This window comes from Diceros bicornis, chromosome 15 (assembly GCF_020826845.1).
Source record: "Diceros bicornis minor isolate mBicDic1 chromosome 15, mDicBic1.mat.cur, whole genome shotgun sequence".
NCBI lineage: Eukaryota > Metazoa > Chordata > Mammalia > Perissodactyla > Rhinocerotidae > Diceros > Diceros bicornis.
Genome location: NC_080754.1, coordinates 64685224 through 64712592, shown reverse-complemented (window position 1 = coordinate 64712592; position 27369 = coordinate 64685224). Strand labels below are relative to the sequence as shown.

The window sequence follows — 27369 nt, the reverse complement described above, 5'->3', positions numbered from 1 at the left end:
GCTGATGGATGAAGGACTCACCCCTCCCCCTGCAGAAAAACCTTCAATGTTTTAGAAAAAGCCTTCAGAAGAGAAACTAACCCTTTCATCCTCCAGTTACTTCAGTTGTTGGCTAATATAACTAGAAAGGATGGGAAATGCCTTACTGCTTACTATTTTTAAAAAGCTACTTACTTCACAGAAAAACTTTATTTACAAATAAATTGAAAAGGGTATTTGAGGAGAACAACACATTACAAATACATTTTTGTTAACTTTTTTTTTAAAAAAGCACCACCACAACATATATGTCTACTCGGAGAACCTTCAAAAATCCATTTTGAGAAAAAGAACAAAGAATCTTTATTTCCAAGCCAACAAGCTAAATAAAGGGGAAGTTTGGTCATACATCTAATGAAAAGAAACCTTGTCTTCCTGATCTAGAGCAAATCCAAAGAACAGTTCCTTTAAAGGTGACACAAGAAAGTAATTAAGAAATCTAGAGAGTGGAAATGCACTGCCTGCTAAACCTCTGCGCCTGCTTAAGCACCTTTAAAAACTCCTGATTTGTTAGAAGCTACCTCAACGTAGGGCTTTGTATAAGTTTTTTTTTAATAATTTTATTTATTTATTTTTTCTCCCAAAGCCCCAGTAGATAGTTGTGTGTCATAGCTGCACATCCTTCTAGTTGCTGTATGTGGGACGCGGCCTCAGCATGGCCGGAGAAGCGGTGCTCTGTGCGCGCCCGGGATCTGAACCAGGGCCGCCAGCAGCGGAGCGCGCGCACCTAACCGCTAAGCCACGGGGCCGGCCCATGTATAAGTTTTTAAGCATGTATTAATCCTTGAAGTAAAAATTTCTAAGTGATTCAGAAAAGTGGAAGCATGGTGTTATACCAAAACTTCATCTTTTTAAGATGAGTAAAGCGAGAGGGGTGTAGATGCATTTTTTTAATCTCTCCTGATCCAAATTACATAATCCTCCAAATTAATGCTAGTTTGCAGTCTCATAGTCTCGGGCAGAACTGGTCCAACCCTACCAAAACTTGGGGATGAACAAGCCTGTTCCCGGACTCTCACGATGGGAAGGGAAAGGAAGGGATGGGAATCCCGCAGGACCTGGCGCTCCCCTGCACTTTGCCCCGTGCCTGACACCGGGGGTGGTGTATAAGGAAGTCGTGCTCCGCTCCGCAAGTGAAGCAACCAGACTCCTTCCAGGGAGAGGAAACCGGAGGCCCCAGAGGAAACGCTCCATAAATGCCAAGGCCAGAAAGCCCCTCCCCGCACTTCCAGGAAGGTTACTAAAAGGAAGGATGAAGCCCCTGCCCACACGGCACCCCTCGCGCCTGAAAGGAGCGGCTCCGCTCGCAGAAACCTGGCAGTAAACGAGGGCGGGGCAGGGCGGGGCCCCAGGACAGCCCGTCGAGCAGCCAGCGCCGGCGCAGCGTCCTGAACCCTAAAAGAGGGAGGGAAGGAGGAAGGCCGGCCCCGCCCCGCCGGCGCCACGCTGCTGACCGCCGACCTTCCCGCCCCGGCACCGGAGCGGCTGCACGGGCGGCGCACCGTCCCGTTAGGCTCCCGCTGCCCCGCCGCTCACCGAGAATGGAAATCCCGCCGACCCACTACCCCGCCTCCAGGGCGGCCTCGGTGGCGGAGAGCTGCATCAACTACCAGCAGGGGACCCCGCACAAGGTGTTTCTAGTGCAGACCGTCCAACAGGCCAGCATGGAGGTGAGTCGGCGGCGGGCGGGGGCCGCTCTCTGGGGACAGCGCGGCCACGGTGGTCTCACGGGAAGGCAGACGCATCGACAGTTTTCACGGGCACTAGTACAAGGAAAGGGGAGAATGTTCTCACTGGGGGCGGCGTTCTCCCCTTTCCCCGAGTGAAACCTGTAGGATCTGCTAGCTACTACGTTTCCTACTGACTACTCCAATCTGGACCAACAAAAGCTCCTGTCTTACAAACCATTCTTCGTTGCCTAAATTTTAAGAACAATCCTTTGACCAAAATGGAGGGGGAAACAGTGAGAGACTGACAACCAAAGTCCGAGAATAAAAGCATTGTGGACTGAAGCTTCGCTTTACCCACCAAAACACTCCTGCCACTGACTGCCATAAACGATGTGCTCCCTCTGGCTAAAGGATTGAATTAAATGCTTAAGGCCTCAGCAGTCACTAAGTTTGTTTCCATTTTCCTAAAATCTAATGGATTTGACGTTGCCCCTTATTTTTCTGACATAACTTTAACTGCTAACAGTCTTTAAGTGCTGACAGGAAGCAGATGTTATTTCAAAACTGCACCAGATAACAATTAGGCATAAACTCTCAATTGTATCTTGATTGAAAAGTGAAATACCTAAATGTTTGTCTTACCGTTATAAAATTTGTTAAAGTATCATTTTGCAGGTCCACTAATATACAAGCACAAACATCTCTAACCACTTTGTACTAATCTGCCTCAAAATGGAATTCAGCTTCATAGGGCTTTATGAAAAATCTTTTCAACGGTGTATCCTATTTGTCATCTTTAGAATTCAAGGTTGTTTCAAGCTTTCTTATGTAGAGATTCAGGATCACAGACCCAGAGGTTGAAGTCCTCTGACGAGTGAAAATTAATTGTAACTCATTTTACTTATATATGCTTTTATCCCACCCTTTTGTTCTCATCCAAAATAAACCTGATAGACAACCTACTAAATTAGATGTTACATACATGGTGACATGCATTTCTCAAAGCCTAAGACTCTAATCATTTACCCCTCCCAGTAAGCCCCGCAACCAAATGAGAATGGGTTCTTCTAACAATGCAAAGAATTGAGTTATTGTTATAACTCACCACATTTTCTTAATTTTAGGATATTCCAGGAAGAGGACATAAGTATCACCTTAAATTTTCTGTGGAAGAAATTATCCAAAAAGTAAGTGAAACATCCTTTATTATTAAATAAAATTTGATTCTAAATATTCCCGAGCACCTTTGCTAATCAAATCATAGGATTAATTTTTTTCTTTTAAAGCTGTTGTGAAATCCCTGCCTCGAAAAAAATGATGACCATACAAGGGTCAGTTTTACTCTTTTTGTATATTCTGAGATACATGAAGTATTTCTATTGAGCTATTTAGAAAACAGACTTTATATACTTCAGTTCAAATAAATTCCCTTTAAAAATGTTATATACTCCTAGGGCAGTCTGAACTCATGCCTAATATGAACAAGTGAAATAATTTACTCTCCAATCATCATCACATTTTTATGTCGGCCTTTCTCATTCTGTTTTTGATTTTCTTTTATTTAAAGAAAGCAAGTGCTTTTAGATATTTATGAGCAATAGAATGGCCAACTGATAGCACCGTGTTCAGAGCAGTAATGGGGCAGGGAAATTTTTTAAAATGACACACCTATCAAATTATTAACGAGACAAACTTAAAAGGAACTGCAATTTGTACCATAACCATCTTGAAATTAAAAAAGGCTTGCCCTTTTGTTGGGCATAATTCAGAAGAGATACAGGCTAACATAAGGAGATTCATTAAAAGGCATTTGAGCTGCCAGACAGCCATCTTTACCAAGCAGAACCAATGCTACAGTCTTCTCATTTTACATCTGGGTACAGTTTGCTGTATTTGAGCTTGAGAAAATTTCTGTTATTTCAGGAGCAGAGAAGAAGAGTAACAGAAAGACTTAAAAAGTAATCAGAGTCTGGAGTTGGTATATAAAGTCAGACTAAAATCTGGCCTTGCAAATGGACACCCCATTAATACTGAAATATATTTAAAGTTTTAAGATGAATTTATAGGATTATGAGACCTTATAAGTTATAAAATAAGTTATCTATTTTAGATACCTCTAAGAAAATTACTAGGCCATCCCCATTGGATACCGCTGGAATATTACTCTGAAGTCAAGTCTGAAAGAACACCATTAGGGGGCCAACGCCTTAAATGTTATATCTCAGAGCACAATAATTAGTAATCAGTGGCCATCTACATGTAAAGATCATTTGCCAAATGTTTCAAACAGCAAGTTACAGTGAACTGCACAGCAGAAGTACTTTACCCTCCAATGGGACAACATACTGCACCAGAAGTTAACTTCACATTTGAAGGAGAAATTGGAAAGAACCCAGATGAAGAGGATAACACATTTTATCAAAGACTCAAGTCCATGAAGGAACCACTAGAAGCACAAAATATTCCAGGTATATAAATATGGCATGGAAAAATATATTTTTTCAACTTTAAGATCAGTATCAATTATCTGTGCTCAAAATTTATGTTAACACTATGTTGGAAATATACTGGCTTTTGCAAAAACATTCATTACCAATCTAATTCAACAAAAAAAGGCCTTGGAAACTTTATAGATCCATGGCTTAATTAAATTATTTTCTGCACATGTATGAAGGAAACTAAGACAAGACTTAGAATTTAGATTTTTTAAAAGGTTAATACTTTATATATAAAATAATTCCATTTATTATATAAATGTTTCCCTCACTAGACAGTTTTGGAAACGTATCTCCAGAAATGAAGCCAGTTCGACATTTAGCCTGGGTTGCCGGTGGTTATATAATATGGCAGAATTCTACTGAAAACACATGGTATAAAATGGTAAAAATTCAAACTGTCAAGCAAGTGGTAAGTAATTTCTATAAAATACACTACTGACAGGGTTAATATTTACTGAAAGTGTTATAATTCATGATTGGATAAATAATGCCCCTTTAGTCATTTTGTATTTAAAACAGTGAGCCCAGTAATGTGAAGGAGAGGTCAGTGATAGCCAAGGCTGGGGAAGGTGAAGCTGCAGGTTCAAGAAAGTGAAGTTGTGAGTTATAAATAATTCTGCATTCAGTTTTTGTGCTCAGCTTAATATAGATTATTCCCCTTGGCAACCTAAATTTGTTCAAATTGCTATAGCCATGCAAGAGTGACACTTGCCTCTGCTTGTTTCCTCTACTGAAAAGGTGGTGCCAGAGGTAGTCTGAGACATGGCTGGCAATTTTTCCCCAGGGATCAGCCCCAGGGAACAAAAATATTGGCATCTCAGGATTTGTGAAGCTTGCTGTATATGATTTTCTTTTATAATCCATTTAGTCATAATTTACAGCCTCATATGTTACTTGTTGCTAGCCTTGGTTTTCTTAAGTCTGATATGACTATTCTGAACTGCCTCTTTCTGGACGTTAAAGAGATAAAAATCAAATCTTTGATTTTAGCTTTATTAAGAGGTTAAAAAGAAAATAATACGTCAACTAGTATCTAATGGAAAACAAGAAAAAGAGAATGTAAACAAACCACAACAAACAGTTCTAGTCAGCTCTGTTAAGAGAAAAGGACTTTCCAGCTGACTGGTTTCAGCTTGTTGGTAACAAATTGCCAGGCAACTGGAGCACCTTTACTCCACAGGCTTCTGCACCCACTTACTAGATGCCTATGGGCACTGGAGGGCAGGATGCCCGATTACAATACTCAGAGTGTAAGGCCAAATACCCAGCATAAATATTACAAACAACATTTTAAGAAACAGAGCCTTTTTCTAATGCATTTTTGTAGGCATCAACCTTGGTTACAAGATGCCTATAGGCGTACTAAGGCCTCAAATAATTGAGTAACTGGTCCAGGTTACAGAGCCTATATAATCATAATTATGATTTTCAAACCATGTTTTTATAGTAAAATATGCAGAGGACAGTGCCAGTAGTTTCATGAAAGAAAAACTCCTGTAACCCTTCACCAAATTGTAGTTTTAAAGCATTACTGAAAATCTCAACAAAAAGGTTTAACCACTGCTTCAGGCTATATATATTATATATCTTTACCTATTAAGATCCAACATGTAAGGAACCTTACTGATTTTTACCTTATCTTTAAAGGACATTCTTTGTTGATATATTCAAAGAAAGGATTACTTCAAGATACTATAAGGAGAGAATAGGATACTTTTATTTGGCCCTGGGGCCACATTTATAATCACAGTTAACCTAAGAAGCCATAGGAGCTTGTGGCACCCCTGGGAGTCTAGGGCTTGTTTCAATATACCAATTCTAAGCCTTAAAGAGCCTTGTGTAAGTACAGCAAACCTCTGATGAGCGTGGTTTTAAACTATATGGATGCAGTATTTCTGTGGAGCTGATGTAGCATAAATACTTTATATGCCCAAAGCAATAAGCAGCACAGATCGAAGCTTTAATTACAAAATCAGATAACTACATTCATTACATTTTACTATTTTCATTTTTTTAAAAGAATTTCTGTTATAAAATTGGTTTCCTTTAATGTAAACACTCATTTCACTAGTTTATCCCTTAGGTGATGCTTTTCTGAACAATGGAAACACTAAGGAATCTTAAATGACAAAATATAGATTGTAATGCTCTTAAGTAGCTACCACAACCCAGAAACCAAAACAGAAAGGGTAAATGACTTTTGGAGTAACAAATGAAAAATCATGATTTTAAAATGTAGTTTGAAAAAAAACTTATTTCTAAGAGAACAGCTTTTCTGTCAGGCTAAATAAATTATGACATTCAATTTTTATTTCTACTGAAGTGGAAGTATTATAATCATCTACTAATGAAACTGATTTTTAAAATTAAAGTATCATTTTTGCCAATGATATTAAGTTTTAAACACCAGGTTTTTATTTTTTATTATAGCAAAGAAATGATGACTTCATTGAGTTAGACTATACCATTCTACTTCATGACATTACATCTCAGGTGAAGTATCATGTACCTTTATTTGAAAATTGAGACTTGTTTTGTACTCACAGTATGCCTTATTAATTTTGACTTTAAATCAGAATTCATGTAAATGCAAATAGGCACCAAGTTGAGTATATTATACTGGTAGCAGTTTAATGTGTTTTGTGCTATTCTTTATTAGGACTGTTTTGTCTCTAATAAAATATAAATCCAACTCTGTTTTCTTAAATGTTTTCTGGATTTTATCATAGTATTAGTTTCCTTGCTTGCAGGAGATTATTCCCTGGCAAATGCAAGTTCTCTGGCACCCACAATATGGTACTAAAGTAAAACATAACAGCCGTCTGCCAAAGGAAGCACAACTGGAATAAATGAAGACCCTAACTCTGGATGAAGTGTAAACAAGCTTATTCATGATGTGTATTCCAGTCTTCATTGATATCTAGCTTAAGGGGCCAAACAAATCCCAATGTATCACTTAGTGTAAGTGTCTCGATTACAGTACTATACAGCTTCCATAATAAAGTGTCACAATGTACAAGTGTCTTTTAACAGTAACAGTGCTATGTATATCCCATAATAAAAAGCTTCAATTCCAGCCTCACAGGGTGTTCGTGTTGCATACTTACGGGACAGGGGCAGTAATGGTCTCCCTGAAAGCAACTTTTGGTTTTCCTGTGATACAAGGACACCCATATTCTCTTTCCATCCTCTAAAAAGAGCAGGGAAGATAATGTTTTGGTATATTTAAATTAAAAAAATAAACTGAAAGAAGAAAACTCCTAAGAATCTTAACTACTTTAGAAGCATTCATTTAAATACAACCGGTAAGCAATTGATGTCTTAAATCATGTAAGTATCTTACAAGGATTAGATACATGATATTAAACAATACAAACTGTTTTTACGGATTTTATATAAATGAATTTTAATTTATTCTGATTAATTTACACTTACCTCCAATTAATCTATCCACTGAAACTTCACTTTTATTCCATCTTACTACATATTCACTGGAATAGCATATGAATCTGTTGTCAGAATTTTCTATTATCTCAACTTCAAAGATACAATCACAACCAGAATTTTTATTTTGGTTGAAAACAAAAATCTTTTGTTTTCATTCATATAAACACAAGACCTTTCCTAGGGAAGTACAGGCCCCATCTAGCCACTCTTTTATCTATAATAATAATGATCTTCAAGTACTGACTTGAGAAGAAAACAGGCAAGAAGTGGCCTGGAGAGTGGGTACTGGTGGGCTGACTTTCTCAGCAGGTTGTCTCCCTGAGGCTGGGGCCAGGATATAAGTGACCCAGCTAACCATGACCTGGGGATGGATGGATGGTATTCCTGCAAATCCCCTGAGCCTTGATTCTAGAAGCCTGCAATGTTTTACAAATAAAAAGATTTAGAGATCAAAACACATAGAAGAGGAAGCAGTATACTGTATCTGAATACAAACCAGAGTGAAGGTTGGAGAACCAATATTAGTTTATGGTCATTAGACTGAGAATTACTGACTTACTCTTAACAAAACACAGACATAAACAGAGTTTAAATTAACTTCCTTGTTATTCATTACCTGAGCATAGATTTCCAGGTGTAATTCTCCCATTCCAGATACAATTGTCTCTTTGCTTTCCGTGTCAAAGTGGACTTTAAATGTGGGATCTTCTCTTGTAAACCTGCCAATACCTTTTGAAAATTTTTCCAGATCATTCTTTAAAAAAAGAAAGTCATTACACATTTTAATAAGCATGATAAGCAATGAGACTGCTGAACAAACTTTACTGAATGAAATCAAATACATAAGCAGTTAAGAATTAAAAATGATCCACCATCTAGTTCCTAGGCCACACGTTTTTAATATGTGAGCGTGGATACCACACAGCCAAGAGAGCAGGGAATAGCTGATAGAATTGTCTTTCCATATCAAGATACAAACCAAGAGTCCAAGACTTAACTCTATGCCCTTTCCTATTATATTGACAAAAACTGTCCATCTGTGGAAAATTGCCCATAAAGCAGAAAGTAGCATCTGTATTACTGTTATATTTTAGAAATCCTATATATAATTGAAGGAATCAGCATGTTTACCCAGATGCTATTGTAGATTCAAGAGGACAGGTAAGACCAACTGTAAGGCAAATGCCCCCCCGAGACTTCTCCTTTTCAAAGCAATCTGCTTGGATGTGGTGTGATGCACCTGTATTCTCCTCACATGTAATTCCCTACAGGGTAAGCGAATAATGGCCCTCTAAGAATATGCCCATATCCCCCTAAACCTCTGAATATTACCTTACATGGCAAAGGGACTCTGCAGATTTGATCGAGGTTACAGACTTTAAGATGGGGAGATTGTCATGAATAATCTGGGTGGGCCTAATGTAATCACATGGGCCATTTTTAAAAATTGGAAGAAGAATGCAGAAGGGTAGGTCGGAGAGATGCAAAGAGGGAAGAAGAGGGAGGAGACATCTGAAGCATGAGAGGGACTCATTTTGCTGTTGCTGGCATTAAAGAGGAAGGGGGCCACAAGCTTGGGAAGGTGAGCAGCCTCTAGAAGCTAGGAATGGCCCTCAGGTGACAATCAGCAAGGAAAAGGGGACCCCAATCCTACAACCACAAGGAGCTGAACTCTGCCAACAATCTAAGTAAGGAAATAGTCCTCTAGAGCCTCCAGAAAGGAACATAGCTCTGCCAATATCTTGATCTTAGCCCATTAAGAACTGTGTCCGATTTCTGACCTACACAATTGTAAAATAATACATTTGTGCTGTTTGAAACCACTTAGTTTGTGGTAATTTCTTATAGTAGCAATAGGAAACTAACACACCCTGAATCATCAGTATTAACAGCTATCACCTGTGGCTGGAGCTGTGCTATGTGTTTTGTATACATTATCTCAGACTCTAACAATAATACTGCAAGATAGAATTATCCAAATTTGCAGGTAAGGAAACTAGGTACAGAGAAGTCAAATGACTTGCTCAAGGCCACACTGCTAGTGTGTGGCAAAGTTGGGATTGAATCCTGGGTTAGTCTCTCTCCAAAGTCTTTTCCTTTTTCCCTGCACTAGCCAGGAACTCTCAACTTACTAGAAGATCATCCCTCCCTCCACTACTGAGATTCACAGCTTTATGCAATGACTTCATTATTTGATTTAAATTCATTTACTCCAGCAAGCAGACAATCCTGAGACACCAAAAAATCTTCTGGATATTGCATTTGATTTCCCTCCATTATTGTGAACTATCCACAGTTAAATGTCTTACTTAAACTTTGCATTTAGGAATGAAGAAATACTATCTTTAACTTCTAGCCCTGCATATTCTGAAGGGACAAGCAAACAATTTAGCAAAGCACTTGGAACAAACTGTGGCATCTGTGTGGTAAGGTGTAAGGTTCATCTTTCCTCAAATTTCTGAGATGGAGTCATTCAACGTTTCTTGTCACCTCAACATTCTCTTTTCTATAATGAGAAATGTCTGGAAAATCTCAAATTCCTCAAAATAGATGAAGTAGTAGCTGTTAATGTATCCACAAGACAATAAATCAGAATATGTTCTTAACTGACAGTTCCCAGATGACAAGAGGTCAGAGAACGTTCACTCAATGCATGAATGAGTTCATTTCAATATACCATATGAACATGATTGTTATGAATGTCCAGGCAACTTAAGAAATAAACAAATTATGGTTCAAGATGAGGACTATTTCCAGTGGCAAGCAATATGAACACAGAACCTCTTCAAGCAATTTTGGCTTTGTACAAAGCTAAATGACATCAAATCCAATCATAAAACTGTTATATTTGAAAGTGAGAAAAACAGCTTGTAGGCTTTCCCTGTTATAATCAGACATTTACTTAATAACTACCTGAATCTGAAGGTGTATTCTAATTCATGAGGCAATTAATCTGTGCGATATTCTAGAGTACTTCACAGTGAGGTTTTCCTACAACTTGGGACAAATGCTCCTGCTTCCCCTTTTCCATCCCTGTACAGTCTGAAGCTAGCAAGTCACACTTACCACTCTGGGGCCAATGACACAGTAAAAAGTTATAAAGCACAGTCTCGTGAATACTTTTAATACTATCAACTTCTTCAAATGTACTGAGGAGTAATTACTACCGACAGACTGGGAAATTTTGAAAGGTGATCTCAATACCAAAAGAGGAAATAGAGACCATAAGACTGCTGGTTATCACAAGATACTGTGCATTATGTAGACAGATAAAAAAGAGCTCAAGTTTTTATTGTAATATAATGAGCATTAAATCAAACTCCTACCTTGTTAGAAGGCTTCATTGCTATTGAAATGACAGGATCAGGAACATGAATTGACTCCTAAAATATTGTTTAAAAAAACAGAGAAGAATTCAAATATAGCAACGTATGGGTCAGGGATGAATTAATTTTAATGTTCTACTTTACAATAGAACAAAGGACAAACACTAGGCAACATCTTTAGGCCAGACAACATATATCTTGGGTCTGTTTTGCACTAAATAAATATATTAATTAATAAATAAATAACAGTGTCCACTTATATGATCTCTTCCCTCTCAAAATAACAAAAATAAAGTATCTGTTTATTTACTTAACTGTTGAAGACCCTTAAATTTTACTGACCCTTTGTTCAACATAACCATTATAATGAATCCAAATGATGAGATGTGGAATTCTTATGGGTTGGTGGCTACATTTGCTGTTGCTATCTTCTGATAAGTTACTTTATTTAATCAAAATATACTATAATCACTGATAAGAGAAACAGAGAAAAGCCATTAGAGTTTTTTATACATAGGATACCTCACTTAATCAATCACAACTCTGAGAGGCAGATATTATTTTTCCCATTTTGCAAATAAAATCATTAAAGGCTTAGAAAGAAGATAAAATAACTTGGCCAAGGGCCAGTAGGGAGTATAGGGCAGAGGAGAGACTCTAACCAAGGTCGATTTGCTTCAAAGCCTGAGTGCTTCACACCTCCAGTCCCTTCATATTGCCAGTGATGGGTATTTAGAGAAGGGCTTATCAATAATACTTATAAAACTTTCCCTTTTTCTAGATCCCCAAAACTTGTATAGATTTATTTATTTTTATAGTGTCTTAAATCATTTCTTAAACCATAGACATTAGAGAATATTTTATACACAAAAACTAAATTACAAAATTGTGAGTTCATCATGGGATACAGGAGCTATTATAGTGTTCATCTGGTAGGGTTGGACCAGTTCTTACACAAACGACTCATTGTAAATTCCTTCACTGCAAATTACCTATCCCCTAAGTACTCATATGCTTTCTTTACTGAATTCAGGGGAGGGACCACCCTCATGAACAAATGGTTACACTGTAGGAGAGCCTGCTCTCCTATAGGGGCAATAAAGGGAAGTGAATGAAGAGGATTCGACGCAGCAACTGCCCGAGCATGCTCTTCCCTTCAAGGTCGCTGACTGATGAAAAGGGACCTGCGAGTTCCACAGGGCAGGCTGCATGTGGTAAATTGGACTGTCTAGCTGCATCTTGCCTTCAGAGCATGGTTCCGTTCTGTTCTGTTATCCCCAAGTCTAGCCTAAACATTAGAGTCTGGTCTAGCAGTTCTCTGGGGTATTGAGGGTCTGCTCTTTGGCTGCTGAGTTAACAAGGAAAGAGCACTCCGTTGGGACTAGCCTGATGATGGAGACAGCTATTAGAGAGGCACCCAAAATGGGGAGGCAGATCTCAGGGCAGAGGAGTCAGAGCTACACAGCCCAGGTGTATCTACTGGAGAGTTTCCCTCCAAGCTAAACCTTGGAGGATCGTGCAATGATTTTACTAAGGAAAACCAGATAAGTTTGTTTATACAGAACACTTGTCTAATTGACATTTAAAGAGCCACAGCCCATCTATACTTGATGCCTGTGGCACTCAATGAAAACTTCAGTGGTTGTTTTTCTGAAGTCTTAAATGTACTACATAAAAACAGACTTCTGCAACTCAAGTGATAAATAGCTTTGAAATTAAATGACTTACCATAGAAAGATCACTATTGTCTTTGTTTGTGAATGTGTCTCCACTAGCACAGTCAATGCCAAATAATGCACAGATGTCTCCAGCAAACACTTCCTCAACATCCTAAATAAAGAAATAACACAAAGTGACACTTGCAAGCAATACAAATCAGGACACAGTAACTAGAAAATAACTGCACAATAAACACATTGTCCATAAATAAACAGGGCAGAGTCTCACCATGAATTCTACAAAGAATGAATTAGCCAGAACCAATGCAACACCAACAATCAACCATGGCAAGACATACCTTAAACAGGGCCCTTATCTAAACCACATCTCAATCGACAAGATTTTACTTTAAATGGAAACTCAGAGATCCGGCCTCATTACTTGGAGGATCTGCAGTATTGACAGAACACAGAGCTTCACAGTTCTAAAGTTATTTCTATGGAATTAAAAAAGCATGTACTGTATGCGCTGCCACAGTCCAACAATGAGATGTGAATAACAAAGGCATAGAAGGAAAATCTGCAAAGGAAGTTTTGAAAACAAGGTGAACAGAGCCCATTGTACTTAATCTTAATTTTGCACAGATGTAAGCAGTTAAGAAAACACAGGAACTCTAAGAACAAAGCATTGGTACCCCTAAGCTTCCTACTTTTTGTCCTTTTATATTAACAGTTCATTCATAACAGCTGTGGCTATGAATGAGCAAGTGTGTGTCTTTCTTTAACGGTTACACAACTGTACAGATCTCCCAGCTTCTGGGCCATGAAACAGCTGTGACATCACTAATCACTCAAGCCTGCGCCCTGTTGCCTATCTCAGAAAATAGCAATGCTGCCACCCTAAATTTCTGAATGTCAAGATTTTGCTTAGACTACTAAATTGCTCCAGGAATATAGAGCTGAACTGGGAAAAGCTGAGAGTATAAGACAACCTCACCTACTTGGTATTCTTGACAAGGCCTAACCCTAAGGACCACAGAAGGCCAGGACAGATTCAGAGCCAATTCAAGCCATAAGCCAAAGATTATCTTCCAGACCAGACCTTGAGAGGTTTTCAATCTTCAGATAGATTCCAACATCAATAGGGCCCTTCTAGGGGCTGGTCTTATGAATACAAAGCCCTAGGGTACAAAAGAGCTTTCACATCTGCCATATTTCAGAATGTAAATCCACTAAATAATGTGGGAAATTATGTGTGAATTTATTACTCTCACTTAGGTTTGAGAACCACAGTTCCACTGTCCTAAAAACCTATTATACTCTTCGTAATAATAGCTCTTGAGAAAAGGGCTGAATTTTGTGTTCTGAGTCTCAGGGAACTAATTGTCCCTTCTCCTTAACCTTGGTCATTGAGGAAATACAGCTAACTCATAAATAGTGTTTTAGAATGTGTTCTTAACATCTGCTGATTTAGCTTATAGCAAAGTGCTCTATCAGAATTGTAGCACAGCTAATTAAAAAGGAGGAAGCCAGGAAAACATGTTCAACTAGAAGTGATTTTCTCATGGGGTTCAGGACACCAAGAAGGTAGATCTATTTCACATGGATTAGAGAAATTTCTGACCTCACAGCAATGACCATACTTGCCTCCATCATGTCAGCATGCATGCGAACGAGCCGCTGCACTCGCACTTTCTTCCTTGTCCTGGTGTTATAGATGGTGTCACCCTTCTTCAACTCTCCTTGATAATTGCGAACGTAAGTTAACTGTCCAAATCGACCTGCCTAGAAATCAAGATTGGGTAAGGGCAGAAAAAATCAAAAAGAAACATAAAAATCAAAATTAGGAGTGATGTCAGCATCATGGCAGAATGACTTGTATCTCTCCCCTCTAAGTTACAACCCGTAGGACATCGAAGGACAAACAAAGGACTCTCTGCACAGCACACCAGAATGCCTGAGAGATCCATACATCTATACATCTGAAGATGATGAACTGAACCTCTGGGAGGCAGTGGAACTAGGGGAGCAGTCCTTGTCCCCTCCCCCAGTGGTGGCGACTCCAATACCAGCGCTCCCCAGCAGCAAGGGCTGCATCCAAAACGCAGATACCCCTGACGGTGGTACCCTGACCTGAGGTTTCAAAAAGCACACTGGTACTGGAGACCAGACGCTGCAGGAGCAGCCACACTCGTGGCTTAGCCCCCACCCCTCCCCCAGCAGTGGTAGGTGGCACCTGTGACCTGAGGCTTCAGGAGCCACAGCAGTACCTGTAACTCGGCCTCCAGTGGTGGCACTCCCAACACCGGCCCTACCAGCAGTGGGAGCTGCACAGAAGACCCTGGGACCCTATCAGTGGCAGCAACACCCATGAACCTAGTGCCCCCGGCAGCAGTATGCCAGCACCCCTAGATAACCTGAGAGCAGGTGGCAGGAGCAGCTGATCCCACAGAGAGCCCAAAGAGAGCCAGCGGGAGAACACGAGACCGAGGCAACCCCGGAAGCAGCAGAAGTACTCCCAACCTGGTGACCCTGGTGGCAACATCTAAGACTGCAGTGACATCGTAAGCAGCAAGGCAGCAGCAACCTTGGAGGCACAAGCAGCACAAGAGGGCACTGAGATGCCTCTGGCAGAGGCAGTGGAGGGTGGAAAGTGCAGGCTCTCAAATACAACCAGAAGCAGCTCAGAATCAAAGTAAACAAAGCCTTACCCAAATAAGAAAGGGGATTACTACCACAAATGCACCAGCAGAGGATCAACTCATCAAACACCATGAAGAACTACAGTAACAGAGTAGACCACAAAAAAAATAACCACTCTCCAGAGACCAAACTTGAAGTCACAGAAGATTGCGATCTAACTGACAGAGAATTCAAAATAGCTGACATGAAGAAACTCAGTGAGTTACAAGAAAACTCAGAGAGACAGTTCAATGAGCTCTGGAATAAAATTAATGAACAGAAGGGAGTGCTTCACCAGAAATTGAAACTCTAAAAACAAAAACAAATTCTGGAGATCAAGAACACAATTAATGAGATGAAAAATAAAGAAGAAAGCATTGGAAATAGAGCAGACCATATGGAAGAGAGAATTAGCAAGCTCAAAGACACAAATCTAAAAATGATTCAGGTGGTAGAGGAGAGAGAACTAAGATTTTTAAAAAAAGAAAAAAAAATGGAGAAATATCCTACTCAAGTAGGAAAAGAAACATAAGGATAATGGGTATCTCAGAAGGAGAAGAGCAGGAGAAAGGAGCAGATAGCTTATTCAAAGAAATAATAGCTGAGAACTTCTCAAACCTGGGGGAGGAACTGGATATACGAGTCCATAAAGCTAAAAGAACTCAATTATCTCAACACAGAAAGACCTTCTTCAAGGCACTTTTTATTAACACTGCCTAGTCAATGACAAAGACAGAATATTAAGAGCAGCCAGAGAAAATAACTTAGAAAGAAACCCCCATCAGGCTATGAGCAGGTATCTCAGCAGAAACTCCACAGGCTAGGAGAGAGTGGAATGATATATTCAAAACATTGAAAGATAAAAACTGTCAGCCAAGAATACTCTATCCAGCAAAATTATCCTTCAGATGTGAAGGAGAAATACAGGCTTTCCCAGACAAACAAAAGCAGAGGGAATTCATTGCCACCAGACCTGCCTTATAAGAAATGTTGACAGGAGCCCATCTACCTGAAACAAAAAAACAAAGGTTTACAAAGCTTTGAGCAAGGAGATAAACAGAGAGAATCAGAAAATTGCACCTCTCTAACAGAATAGCTTAGTAAACTTAATTATAACATAAAGGTAAAAGGGAAAGAAAGCATCAAATATAACTACAACCACTTCAATTTGGTAACAAACTCACAACACAAAAAAAGATAATTTGTGACAACAAAATAATAGAAGGAAAAGGATGGAACCTGCTTAGGCTAATCGAGATAAGATGCCATCAGTAGAAAAAGGACTATCTCATCTATGAGATCTTTTATACAAACCTCATGGTAACCATTAAACAAAAAATCAGAGCAGAGTCACAAATCATAAAAAAAAGAGGAAACTGGGAAACACATCACAGAAAACCATCAAACTGAAACGGCACTCAGAAATAAAAGGAAAATGAAATAATGGGAATATAGAACAACCATAAAACAAAACATAAAATGGAAGTATTAAGTCCTCATATCAATAATCAATGTAAATGTAAATGAATTGAACTCACCAATCAAAAAACACAGAGCAGTTGGATGGATTAAAAAACCAGACTTAACAATATGCTGCCTCCAAGAGACACATCTCAGCTCTAAAGACAAACAGAGATTCAAAGAGAAGGGATGGAAAATGATACTCCAAACAAATGGCAAGCAAAAGAAAAGTGTAGCCATATTTATATCAGACAAAATAGACTTCAAGCCAAAAAAGATATCAAGAGACAAAGATGGACATTATATAATGATAAAAGGGACATTCCACCAAGAAGACATAACATTTATTAATATATATGCACCTAACATAGGAGCACCAAAGTATATAAGCAACTATTAACAGACCTAAAGGGAGAAACTGACAGCAACACAATAATAGTAGAGGACATGAACACCCCACTTACACCAATGGATAAATCACCCAGACAGAAAGTCAACAAGGAAACAGTGGCCTTCAAAGAAACACTAGACCAGATGGACTTTAATAGATATATATAGAACATTCCACCCCAAAGCAGCAGAATACACATTCTTCTCAAGTGCACATGGAACATTCTCAAAGACAGACCATATGTTGGGAAACAAAACAAGCCTCAATAAATTTAAGATTGAAATCATATCAAGCATTTTTTTCTGCCCACAATTGTTATGAAACTAGAAATCAACTACAAGAAAGCTGGAAAAGCCACAAATATGTGGAGACTAAACCACATGTACTGAACAACTACTGGATCAATGAAGAAATAAAAGGAGAAATCAAACACCTGGAGACAAATGAAAGTGAAAATACAACAAACCAAGGCTTAAGGGATGCAGCAAAAGTGGTACTAGGAGGGAACTAAATAGCAATACAGGCCTACCTCAAGCAACAAGAAAAATCTCAAATAAACAATCTAACACTAATCCTAAAAGAATTAGAAAAAGAAGAACAACAAAGGCCAAAGTCAGTAGAAGGAAGGAAATAATAAAATTCAGAGTGGAAATAAATGAAATAGAGAATAAAAAGACAATAGAAAAAAAAAATCAATGAAAATAAGAGCTGGTTCTTTGAAAAGATAAACAAAATTGACAAACCCTTAGCCAGATTCACTAAGAAAAAAGGAGAGAAGGCTCAAATAAATAAAATCAGAAATGAAAGAGGAGAAATTACAGCATATACCACAGAAATAAAAAGGATTATAAGAGAATACCATGAAAAGCTATGCACCAAAAAATTGGATAAACCAGAAGAAATGGATAAATTCTTAGACTCATATAACCTCCCAAAACTGAATCAAGAAGAAATAGAGAATCTGAATAGACCAATCACAAGTAAAGAGATTGAAACAGTAATCATAAACCTCCCAAAAAACAAAAGTCCAGGACCCGATAGCTTCTCTGATGAATTCTTATTTTTTTTTTTTAACAGTTTTATTTATTTATTTATTTTGTGTGTGTGTGTGTGAGGAAGATCAGCCCTGAGCTAACATCCATGCTAATTCTCCTCTTTTTGCTGAGGAAGACCAGCTCTGAGCTAACATCTATTGCCAATCCTCCTCCTTCTTTTTACCCCCCAAAGCCCCAGTAGATAGTTGTATGTCACAATTGCACATCCTTCTAGTTGCTGTATGTGGGACGCAGCCTCAGCATGGCCGGAGAAGCGGTGCGTTGGTCCACGCCCAGGATTCGAACCCGGGCTGCCAGTAGCGGAGCACGCGCACTTAACTGCTAAGCCACGGGGCTGGTGAATTCTACCAAAGATTCAAAGAAGATTTAATACCTATCCTCTCAAAGTCTTCCAAAAAATTGAAGAGGACGGGACGCTTCCTAATTCATTTTACGCCAATATTACCCTGATACCAAAACCAGACAAGGACAACACAAAAAACGAAAACTACAGGCCCATATCGCTAATGCACTTAGATGCAAAAATCCTCAACAAAATATTAGCAAATCAATTACAACAATACATTAAAAGGCTCATACACCACAATCAAGTGGGATTTATTCCAGGCCCAAGGATGGCTCACCATCTACAAGTCAATCAAGGTGATTCACCACATTAACAAAATGAAGAATAAAAATCACATGATCATCTCAAAACAGAAAACCTCTGACAAGATTCAACATCCATTTATGATAAAAGCTCTCAATAAAATGCGTACAGAAGGAAAGTACTTCAACATAATAAAGCCCATATATAACACACAGCCAACATCATATTCAATGGTGAAAAACTGAAAGCTATTCCTCTAAGAACAGGAAGAAGACATGGGTGCCCACTCTCACCACTCTTATTCAACACAGGATTATAAGACGCAGCCAGAGCAATTAGGCAAGAAAAAGAAATATTGGAAATACTGGAAAGGAAGAAGTAAAACTGTCACTATTTGCAGATGACATGATTCTATATACAGAAAACCCTAAAGAATCTACCAGAAAACTATTAGAAATAAATAACAAGTACAGCAAAGTTGCAGGGTACAAATTCAACATACAAAAATCAGCAGCACTTCTATACACTAACAGTGAACTAGCAGAGAGAGAAGTCAAGAATACAATCCCATTTACAACTGCAACAAAAAGAACAAAATACCTAGGAATAAATTTAACCAACGAGGCGAAAGACCTACACACTGAAAATATAAGACATTACTGAAAGAAACTGAAGAAGGTATACAGAAATGGAAAGATATTCTGTGTTCATGGATTGGAAGAATAAACAGAGTTAAAATGTCCATAAATGTCCTAAAGCAATCTACAGATTCAATGCAATCCCAATCAAAATCCCAAGCACATTTTTCACTGAAATAGAACAAGGAATCCTAAAATTTATATGGAAGAACAAAAGACCCCAAACAGCCAAAGCAATCCTGAAAAAAAAGAACAAAGCTGGAGGTATCACATTCCCTGATTTCAAAATATACTACAAAGCTAGAGTAATCAAAACAGCATGGTATTGGCAGAAAAATAGACAAACAGATCAATGGAAGAGAATTCAGAGCCCAGAAACAAACCCACACACCTACAGAGAACTAATTTTCAACAAAGGAGTCAGGAACATAAAATGGAAAAGGAAAGTCTCTTCAATAAATGGTGGTGGGAAAACTGGACAGCCACATGCAAAAGAATGAAAGTAGACCATTATCTTATACATACATAAAAATTAACTCAAAATGGATTAAAGACTTGAATGTAAGACCTGAAACCATACACTCCTAGAAGAAAATATAGACAGGACACTCTGTGACACTGGTCTTAGCAGTATCTTTTTGAATATCATGTCTCCTCAGTCAAGGGAAACAAATGAAAAAAATAAACAAATGGGACTACATAAAACTAAAAAGCTTCCGAATGGTAAGGAAACCATGAAGAAAATGAAAAGACAACCCACCAACTGGAAGAAAATATTTGCAAATCATATTATCTGATAAGGGGTTAATATCCAAAATATATTAAAAAACTCATATAACTCAACAACAAAAAAATGAACAACTGGATCAAAACATAGGCAGAGGATATGAACAGACATTTTTCCAAAGAAGATATACAGATGGCCAACAGGCACATGAAAAGATGTTCAACATCACTAATTATTAGGGAAATACAAATCAAAACCACAATGAGATACCACCTTACACCTGTCAGAATGGCTGTTATTAAAAAGAAAAGAAATAAGTGTTGAGGAGGATGTATAAGAAAAGGAATGCTCATACACTGCTGGTGGGAATGTAAATTGGTGCAGCCACTATGCAAAACAGTATGGAGATTCCCCCCAAAATTAAAAATATAAAATACCATATGATCCAGGTATTCTACTTCTGGCTATTTATCCAAAGAACAGAAAAACACTAATTTGAAAAGATATATGCACCCCTACGTTCACTATAGCATTATTCACAACAGCGAAGATTTGGAAGCAACCTAAGTGCCCATCAATGGATGAATGGATAAAGATGTGGTATATATATACACAACAGAATACTACTCAGCCATAAAAAAAGACGAAATAGTGCCATTTGCAACAACACTGATGGACCTTGAGGGTATTATGCTAAGTGAAATAAGTCAGACAGAGAAAGACAATTACCGTATGAATTCCTATGTGGAAGATAAACAAACACACACACACATATATAGGGAGAATAGACTGGTGGTTACCAGAGGGGCAGGAGGTAGGGGTGGGGGGCAAAAGGGGTAAAGGGCACATGTGTATGGTGACAGATGGAAACTAGACTTTTGGCAGTGAACACAATGCAGTCTGTACAGAAGTCAAAATATAATGACAGACACCTGAAATTTACACGTTACAAACCGAAGTGATCTCAAGAAAATAAATAATAATTAAAAAAAGAATCAAAACTAGGAGGAGAACTTCACAGTTACCTCCAAATATTTCCTATCAATTTTAGTAGTACACCTTATATACATGCTTTGGTTTATTGTCATAGACCACTTTAATACTAGCTTTGAATATAGATAAGTTAAATAGTTGTTCTTTTTGGTATCACAATCCAAGATACTACTTCTGCTTCTTCTGAAATAAAAGTTATTAGAAGAAAATTTTAATTATTTATATAATTAGGAAGTATCCTTTTGCCTTCTAATATTATTTCATAAGTTCAGTTTAATACAATAAGACATAAAAAGAAGGTAAAATTATTGGAAAGACAACAAAAATATCATTAGAAATGGTAAGACTGTACTATACATCTAAAAAAACCTTTGATAATCACCTGGAAAGCTATCTAAATAAGAGTTCTGTAAAGTGACTGAATATAAAATGAGTATTCAAGGATCAATTCCTTTTGAATGGTAACACTAACCAATTAGATATATATTTAAAAGTTGCCAATTCTTCCCACATTAATTTATAGGTTTAGCACAATAGCCACAAAAATCCCAAGAGCAATATTTAAACATTTGATTAGTGATTTAAAAATCCACTTAGAAGAATGGTTAAAGATAGAAATTTTTGAACAACTATGGCAATGGGAAGAAACTAACCCCGACTAATATAAAAACATATTAAATATTCCAAAACTTAAAAAGTATAGAACTAGCACAAATTAGACTGAACAGCCCATAGAGTATAGTTAAATATCTAAAACGTTTAATTCATTTGTCAACAGATGATAAAAAAAGATGTGGCAATCAACGGAAATGTCTAACATTGTTCAAAAACTAGTAACCGGACAATTGGTCTTCTATTTGAAGGCAGAGGAGATACACTTAAATGCTACCTCACAGCACACAGCAAAACAAATTCCAGTTGGATTAACGATGAATAAAAAAACCCACCACAAAAAAGTAGAAGAAACAAAAGAAATATTTACGAACTATATTCAAAGAGGAGGGTTTCTAAGGTTAAAAATGAGAGAATGACTCAAGATAAAGACTGATATGTTTGACTATATAAATCTCAAACCGCTAATTGTTTTAAAAAATAACTTTATTAGAGAAAGCTCATACAAATAAGTAAAACACTGACTCTAATTTTAAAAAAGGAAAGACAAAAGAAATAAAGAGACAACTACAAAAAAGAAAGTACAACTGCATAATAAGTATATGAAAAAATGTTCTCTATCATTAGGAATTAAGGCAAGATGTAATATTTTATCTTGCCATTTTTCATTTATGAAATCAGTAATGATTTTTAAGAAATAATACTCAATTTGAATAAGACTCATTGAAATAATCTAGGGCCGGCTCCGTGGCTTAGCAGTTAGGTGCGCGCGCTCTGCTGCTGGCGGCCCGGGTTCGGATCCCCGGCGCGCACCGACGCACCGCTTCTCCGGCCACGCTGAGGCCGCGTCCCACATACAGCAACTAGAAGATGTGCAGCTATGACATACAACTATCTACTGGGGCTTTGGGGGAAAAAATAAATAAATAAATAAATAAATAAAATTATTAAAAAAAAAAAGAAATAATCTAATACATTAATTCTGAGAGTATGAAAGCAATCTGGCAATATAAACCATTAAATATTAAAATATTCTATACCTTTAACTGAATAATCACTATTCTGGGGATCCAAAGAAAAAATTCCTAAATACATATTTTTAAAAGTTATTTCTACTTTTTAATTTAAAATTACTTTTTTCTCATTTTAGAAGTAATGAGAAGTATATTGTAAAAATTAAAAAATAAAAACAAGGAAAAATCCCCCAAAATAAAATTCCATCCCAGAAATAACCACTCTTCACACTTTCAACTTACCCACCTTTTTTCCCCACTTAAAATATTATGAACAGAAGAAACAACACCAACAAAAAGCTCACCCAGTGCCCAAATCTTGGTTTTAATACTATGCTCGATTAAAAGGAACCAGGGCTCCTAGAGACATGGCTGATTCTAGGGCTGGAGTAGGGAATATAGAAGATAAGCCTGGGGCATCCTGTAGTGCCACAAAGTAAGGAAATATTCAAAAAAAGCAAAACATTGGGGAATGTCAAAGAGACACAGGAGCCAAGCGAAAGAACTCCACTGGCCAAACCTGGCCAATCTGGGCAACAAAATAAGTAACATACTACTGGATTATAACTCAAAGCACAAATAAATATCCATGAGTCCATACTGATACAAATAAATGACTGAATAAATAAATAAATGGAAGAGAAAAGACAACTCTCCCATAGAGAAGGATCCCAAATAACTTATGTAGATGCTGCTCCTTCAAGGAGGTGGAGCATAATTCCCCACCCCTTAACTGTGGGCTGTGCATAGTAACTTCCTTCTCAAGAGTCAGTATGAAAAGGGGGAAAAAAGAGTAGCTTTACAGCAGAGAAACCTGTAACCAAATCTTTTCTAAGGGTGATTTTGTAATAGGAATAAAAGCCTAAAAGAAAAGAAAATCTCTACGTACAGCAATTAAATACATTAGAAAGCAACCTACCTCCAGTTTAAAAGCCAGGCCTACAAATGGGTGGGAATTGTCTCTTTTGGAGTTCATTAAGATTTTGGTTTTTTCTTCTGAGTCACTTAAAAGAAAAGAAATATAAACCTATGAGATGCAATATTTGATATTTCTTTTACATCAATTTGTTTCATCAAAGAGTATTATCTGAGAAAAAGCACACCTGCTAAACATTTCTGACCTCACACATAGGTGAAATTTCATTGAAAGAGATCAATAAGAATAACTTCTTTGGGCTTAGTTACTACACTGTGACAGGACCAGAGTAGACTAAAAAACACAGAAATTATCTGGTAGAGACAGGAAAGAAAAATAATCAACGAGTGCTTAATAAAGTTTGTTTCTTAAAGAACGATTTCTTTCATATTGCATAAGTGTTAAAGTATTTCTGTATAAACTAAGAATCAATTTGCAAGACTTACTCCTCCTGATTGAGAATAGCATAATTGTGGACTTCAGATGGATTTGGTAGATAGTCTAAAACAGCATCTAAAAGAGGCTGGACGCCTTTGTTCTTCAAAGCACTTCCCAAAAAGACAGGAGTAAATGACCTATTTAGAGTAGCTCTTCGGATTGCAAGCTACAAAAGAAAAAAATTTAATGATTAATCTTAAAAATTACATTTTTTGTTTCAGAGCATATAAACCAACAAAGGAATGAAGTCAATTGATATTCTTTGGAGTAGTGGCTCTAGTGGAGATTGGAATCAGGTTTTCTATAACTTAAGGTCAAAATATAAACAAACAAACAAACAAAAAATCAATTCCTTTTTCAGGGCTAGGAAGCTATTTACTGTACAACTGCTTTCAACATTCTTGAGATGTCACTAATTTTAAATTTGGCAAAATATATATATATATACATATAGAAAATAGATACACAGAACAGTGTGAACAGTATGCTAACAACTGTGCAAAATAGAAGGAAAAGTAATATATACGCAAATAAAAAATCTCTGGAAAGACACAACAGAAACCACTAACTAGTAACCTGTTTCAGGGAGGGGGCAGAGAACTGGGCAGATGGGAGACAGGTGGGAGATTTTTTTTTACTGTGTATCTTGCATACTTTTTAAATTTTAAACCATATAAAAGTACTCTCTATTAAAAAAAACCATAATTTTTTTTTTTAAAAACATACATACAGGAAGTCCAACAGTACAGACCACTCATCATAAACGGCAATGAGAATAACAGGCTCTACAATCATGACCTCCAAGCTTTAGTGCAACCCTACCAGTGAGCCCCAGTTGCATCCTCAGGTGCCCAACTGGTCAGCAGGCCTCTGAGAGTAAGCAGTGGAGCTTTAACTCGTGCAGCTGAAAGAGGCCAAGGGCAGCACTGTGGCTACAACCTGCCACTGCAAAAATATGGAGCCAGCATACAATTATTTCTCAGTCCTCATGAAAAAATAAAAAACTAGTTACCCCCTTGGGGCCAGCCTGGTGGCGCAAGCAGTTAAGTGCGCGCGCTCCGCTGCGGCGGCCCGGGGTTCGCCGGTTCAGATGCCAGGCGCGTGCCGATGCACTGCTTGGCAAGCCATGCTGTGGCGGCGTCCCACATAAAGTGGAGGAAGATGGGCACGGAGGTTAGCCCAGGGCCAGTCTTCCTCCGCAAAAAAAGAGGAGGATTGGCAGATGTTAGCATAGGGTTGATCTCCTCACAAAAAGAAAAAAAAAGGTTACCCCCAAAAAGCTTAAAGCAAAACATTTATAACCAAAATTTCTAAACGTCACCACGATGAAAAGTAGGATACAGCTAGCATGATAAAAGAGGGTATAATGGGGAAAAATATGCATGGCAAGAAAGCAATTACTATTTGAAACTATCTTAAAAATTAGCTCTTGCTATTGCTAGGAACCAGAAATGGCTAGGTCAGTAACTACTGAGGCTACCCAGGCCACACAGTCACATCTTTGACTTTCCACCCCTCCCTTATAAGCAAGTAGGGGCATATAAGAATCTTACCACACTTACTTTATATCCATTGGATAGAGAAACTCATGAGAGTGATAGACAAACAGAAAAACTATTCCTATACCAGCCTAAAAAAAGCTATCATTTTCCCAAAATTTTCCCTTGTTTTCATAAGAATCACTTTCACACCTGAAAGTTGCTGCCTTTCCACTGTCCCTAATAATAATATATCCAACAATACAGAAACTAAAGTACACCCGTGTATCCTGTGCAGAAAACAGTAAACACAGCAGGACTGAAAGTGCTATCCTTAGAAAGGCCTGCTTCAAGGCTGGCCCCTGGCTGGTGTCTGGGAACCCTCCCAGCATTCCCAAAACTGGTAAGACTGGCTCACTGTGCCTATACTATTTGTACAGTGTGGTGTATGCTAAACACCTGCTTTCTTTCTGCGAGTCCGGAATTTGGAGCATGCCAGGCAGAGGGTGTCATGTGACCAGCCCACAATAAAACCTTGGGCACTGAGTTTCTGCTGAGCTTCCCTCATCAGGCAGACGACTGCGTCACAACCTGCCACTGGAGGAATCAGGCATGCCACGTGACTCCACTGGGAGAGAACTCTTGGGCGCTTACACGTGGTTTCTTCTGGACTTCACCTCATGCGGCTTCACCCTCTGCTGATTCTGCTGTGCCCTTTCTCTGTAATAAATCACAGCCCTAAGGGTGACTATTTCCTGAGTTCCGTGAGTCCTCCTGGTCAATCACTGAACCTGGGAGTGGTCATGGGGACCTCTTTAAACATTCTGTTTAATGGATAAAAACCTAACTCTCTATTGTGGTTCCCAGGACACAACACTTGACTTTATTTAAGGCCAGACTTATACCTTCCTATATGGTGTCCCTTACTCATCAGAGAACGGCAGTGGCAAGGCCTCTGTGAGTGGTCAAGGACTAAACTGACGAGATACACTAGGCAACATCCTCAGCTTCAACAGGGTTCTCTCCTTGTGCATCTATCTATAAACTCCACAAGTGCAATGCTTTACACACAATAATCACATATCTGATCTCTCCACGTGCACAAAGTGGTTAGACAAAATAAATATCAATCTTTTTTTATAATGATAAAATGTACATAAAATTTACCATTTTAACCATTTTTAAGTTTACAATCCAGTGGCATTAAGTACATTCACACTATGCTATTATTACCACTATCCATCTCCAGAACTTCTTCATCATCCCAAATTGGAACTCGGTACCCACTATAACTCCCCATTCTGCCCCTTCCCAGCCCCTAATAACCACTATTCTACTTTCTGTCTCTAGGAATTTGATTATTCTGTGTACCTCATATACGTGGGATCAAACAATATTTGTCCTTTTGTCTAGCTTCTTTCACTTAGCATGTCTTCAAGGTTCATTCACATTGTAGCATGCATCAAAACCTCCTTCCTTTAAGGCTCAATAATATTCCATTGTATGTATATACCAATTTTGTTTACCCATTCATCCACTGCTGGACATTCGGGTTGTTTCCACCTCTTGGCTATTGTGAATAGTGCTGCTATCAACACTGGTGTACAAGCATTTGTTTGAGGCCCTGTTTTCAATTCTTTTGGGTGTACAGAAGTGGAATTGCTGGATCATATAGTTCTGTTTAATTTTTTGAGGAACCGCCATACTGTTTTCCATAGCAGTTATATAATCATTTTAC

At 38.1% G+C, this 27369-nt stretch overlaps 2 protein-coding genes across 4 annotated transcripts in view; one reads left to right on the top strand and one right to left on the bottom strand.

The window, feature by feature from the left end:
* Positions 1-27369, bottom strand: part of GFM1 (G elongation factor mitochondrial 1) — a 48168-nt gene that overhangs the window by 11975 nt on the left and 8824 nt on the right. For all 3 annotated transcript variants that reach the window (XM_058556457.1, XM_058556455.1, XM_058556456.1), the window contains exons 7-13: positions 24162-24319; positions 23719-23803; positions 14286-14423; positions 12709-12810; positions 10981-11037; positions 8271-8408; positions 7315-7397 (exon numbers count right to left, since the gene is read on the bottom strand). In XM_058556457.1, the coding sequence (XP_058412440.1) occupies positions 7315-7397; positions 8271-8408; positions 10981-11037; positions 12709-12810; positions 14286-14423; positions 23719-23803; positions 24162-24319 (761 nt within the window). The remainder of the gene's footprint in view (positions 1-7314; positions 7398-8270; positions 8409-10980; positions 11038-12708; positions 12811-14285; positions 14424-23718; positions 23804-24161; positions 24320-27369) is intronic.
* On the top strand, positions 1494-7393 carry LXN (latexin). Its single transcript, XM_058556458.1, has 6 exons — positions 1494-1709; positions 2834-2896; positions 4000-4177; positions 4480-4616; positions 6638-6700; positions 6958-7393. Exons 1-6 carry the CDS (start codon positions 1581-1583, stop codon positions 7054-7056), a joined length of 669 nt encoding a protein of 222 aa, XP_058412441.1. The 5' UTR covers positions 1494-1580; the 3' UTR covers positions 7057-7393.

Bases quoted from the DNA above. Each gene is read 5' to 3' on its own strand.
- LXN (XM_058556458.1), top strand. From the start codon at position 1,581: ATGGAAATCCCGCCGACCCACTACCCCGCCTCCAGGGCGGCCTCGGTG. The intron at 4,178-4,479 runs GTATATAAATAT...TTCCCTCACTAG, and splicing joins AGAAGCACAAAATATTCCAG to ACAGTTTTGGAAACGTATCT. The intron at 6,701-6,957 runs GTGAAGTATCAT...CCTTGCTTGCAG, and splicing joins TTCATGACATTACATCTCAG to GAGATTATTCCCTGGCAAAT.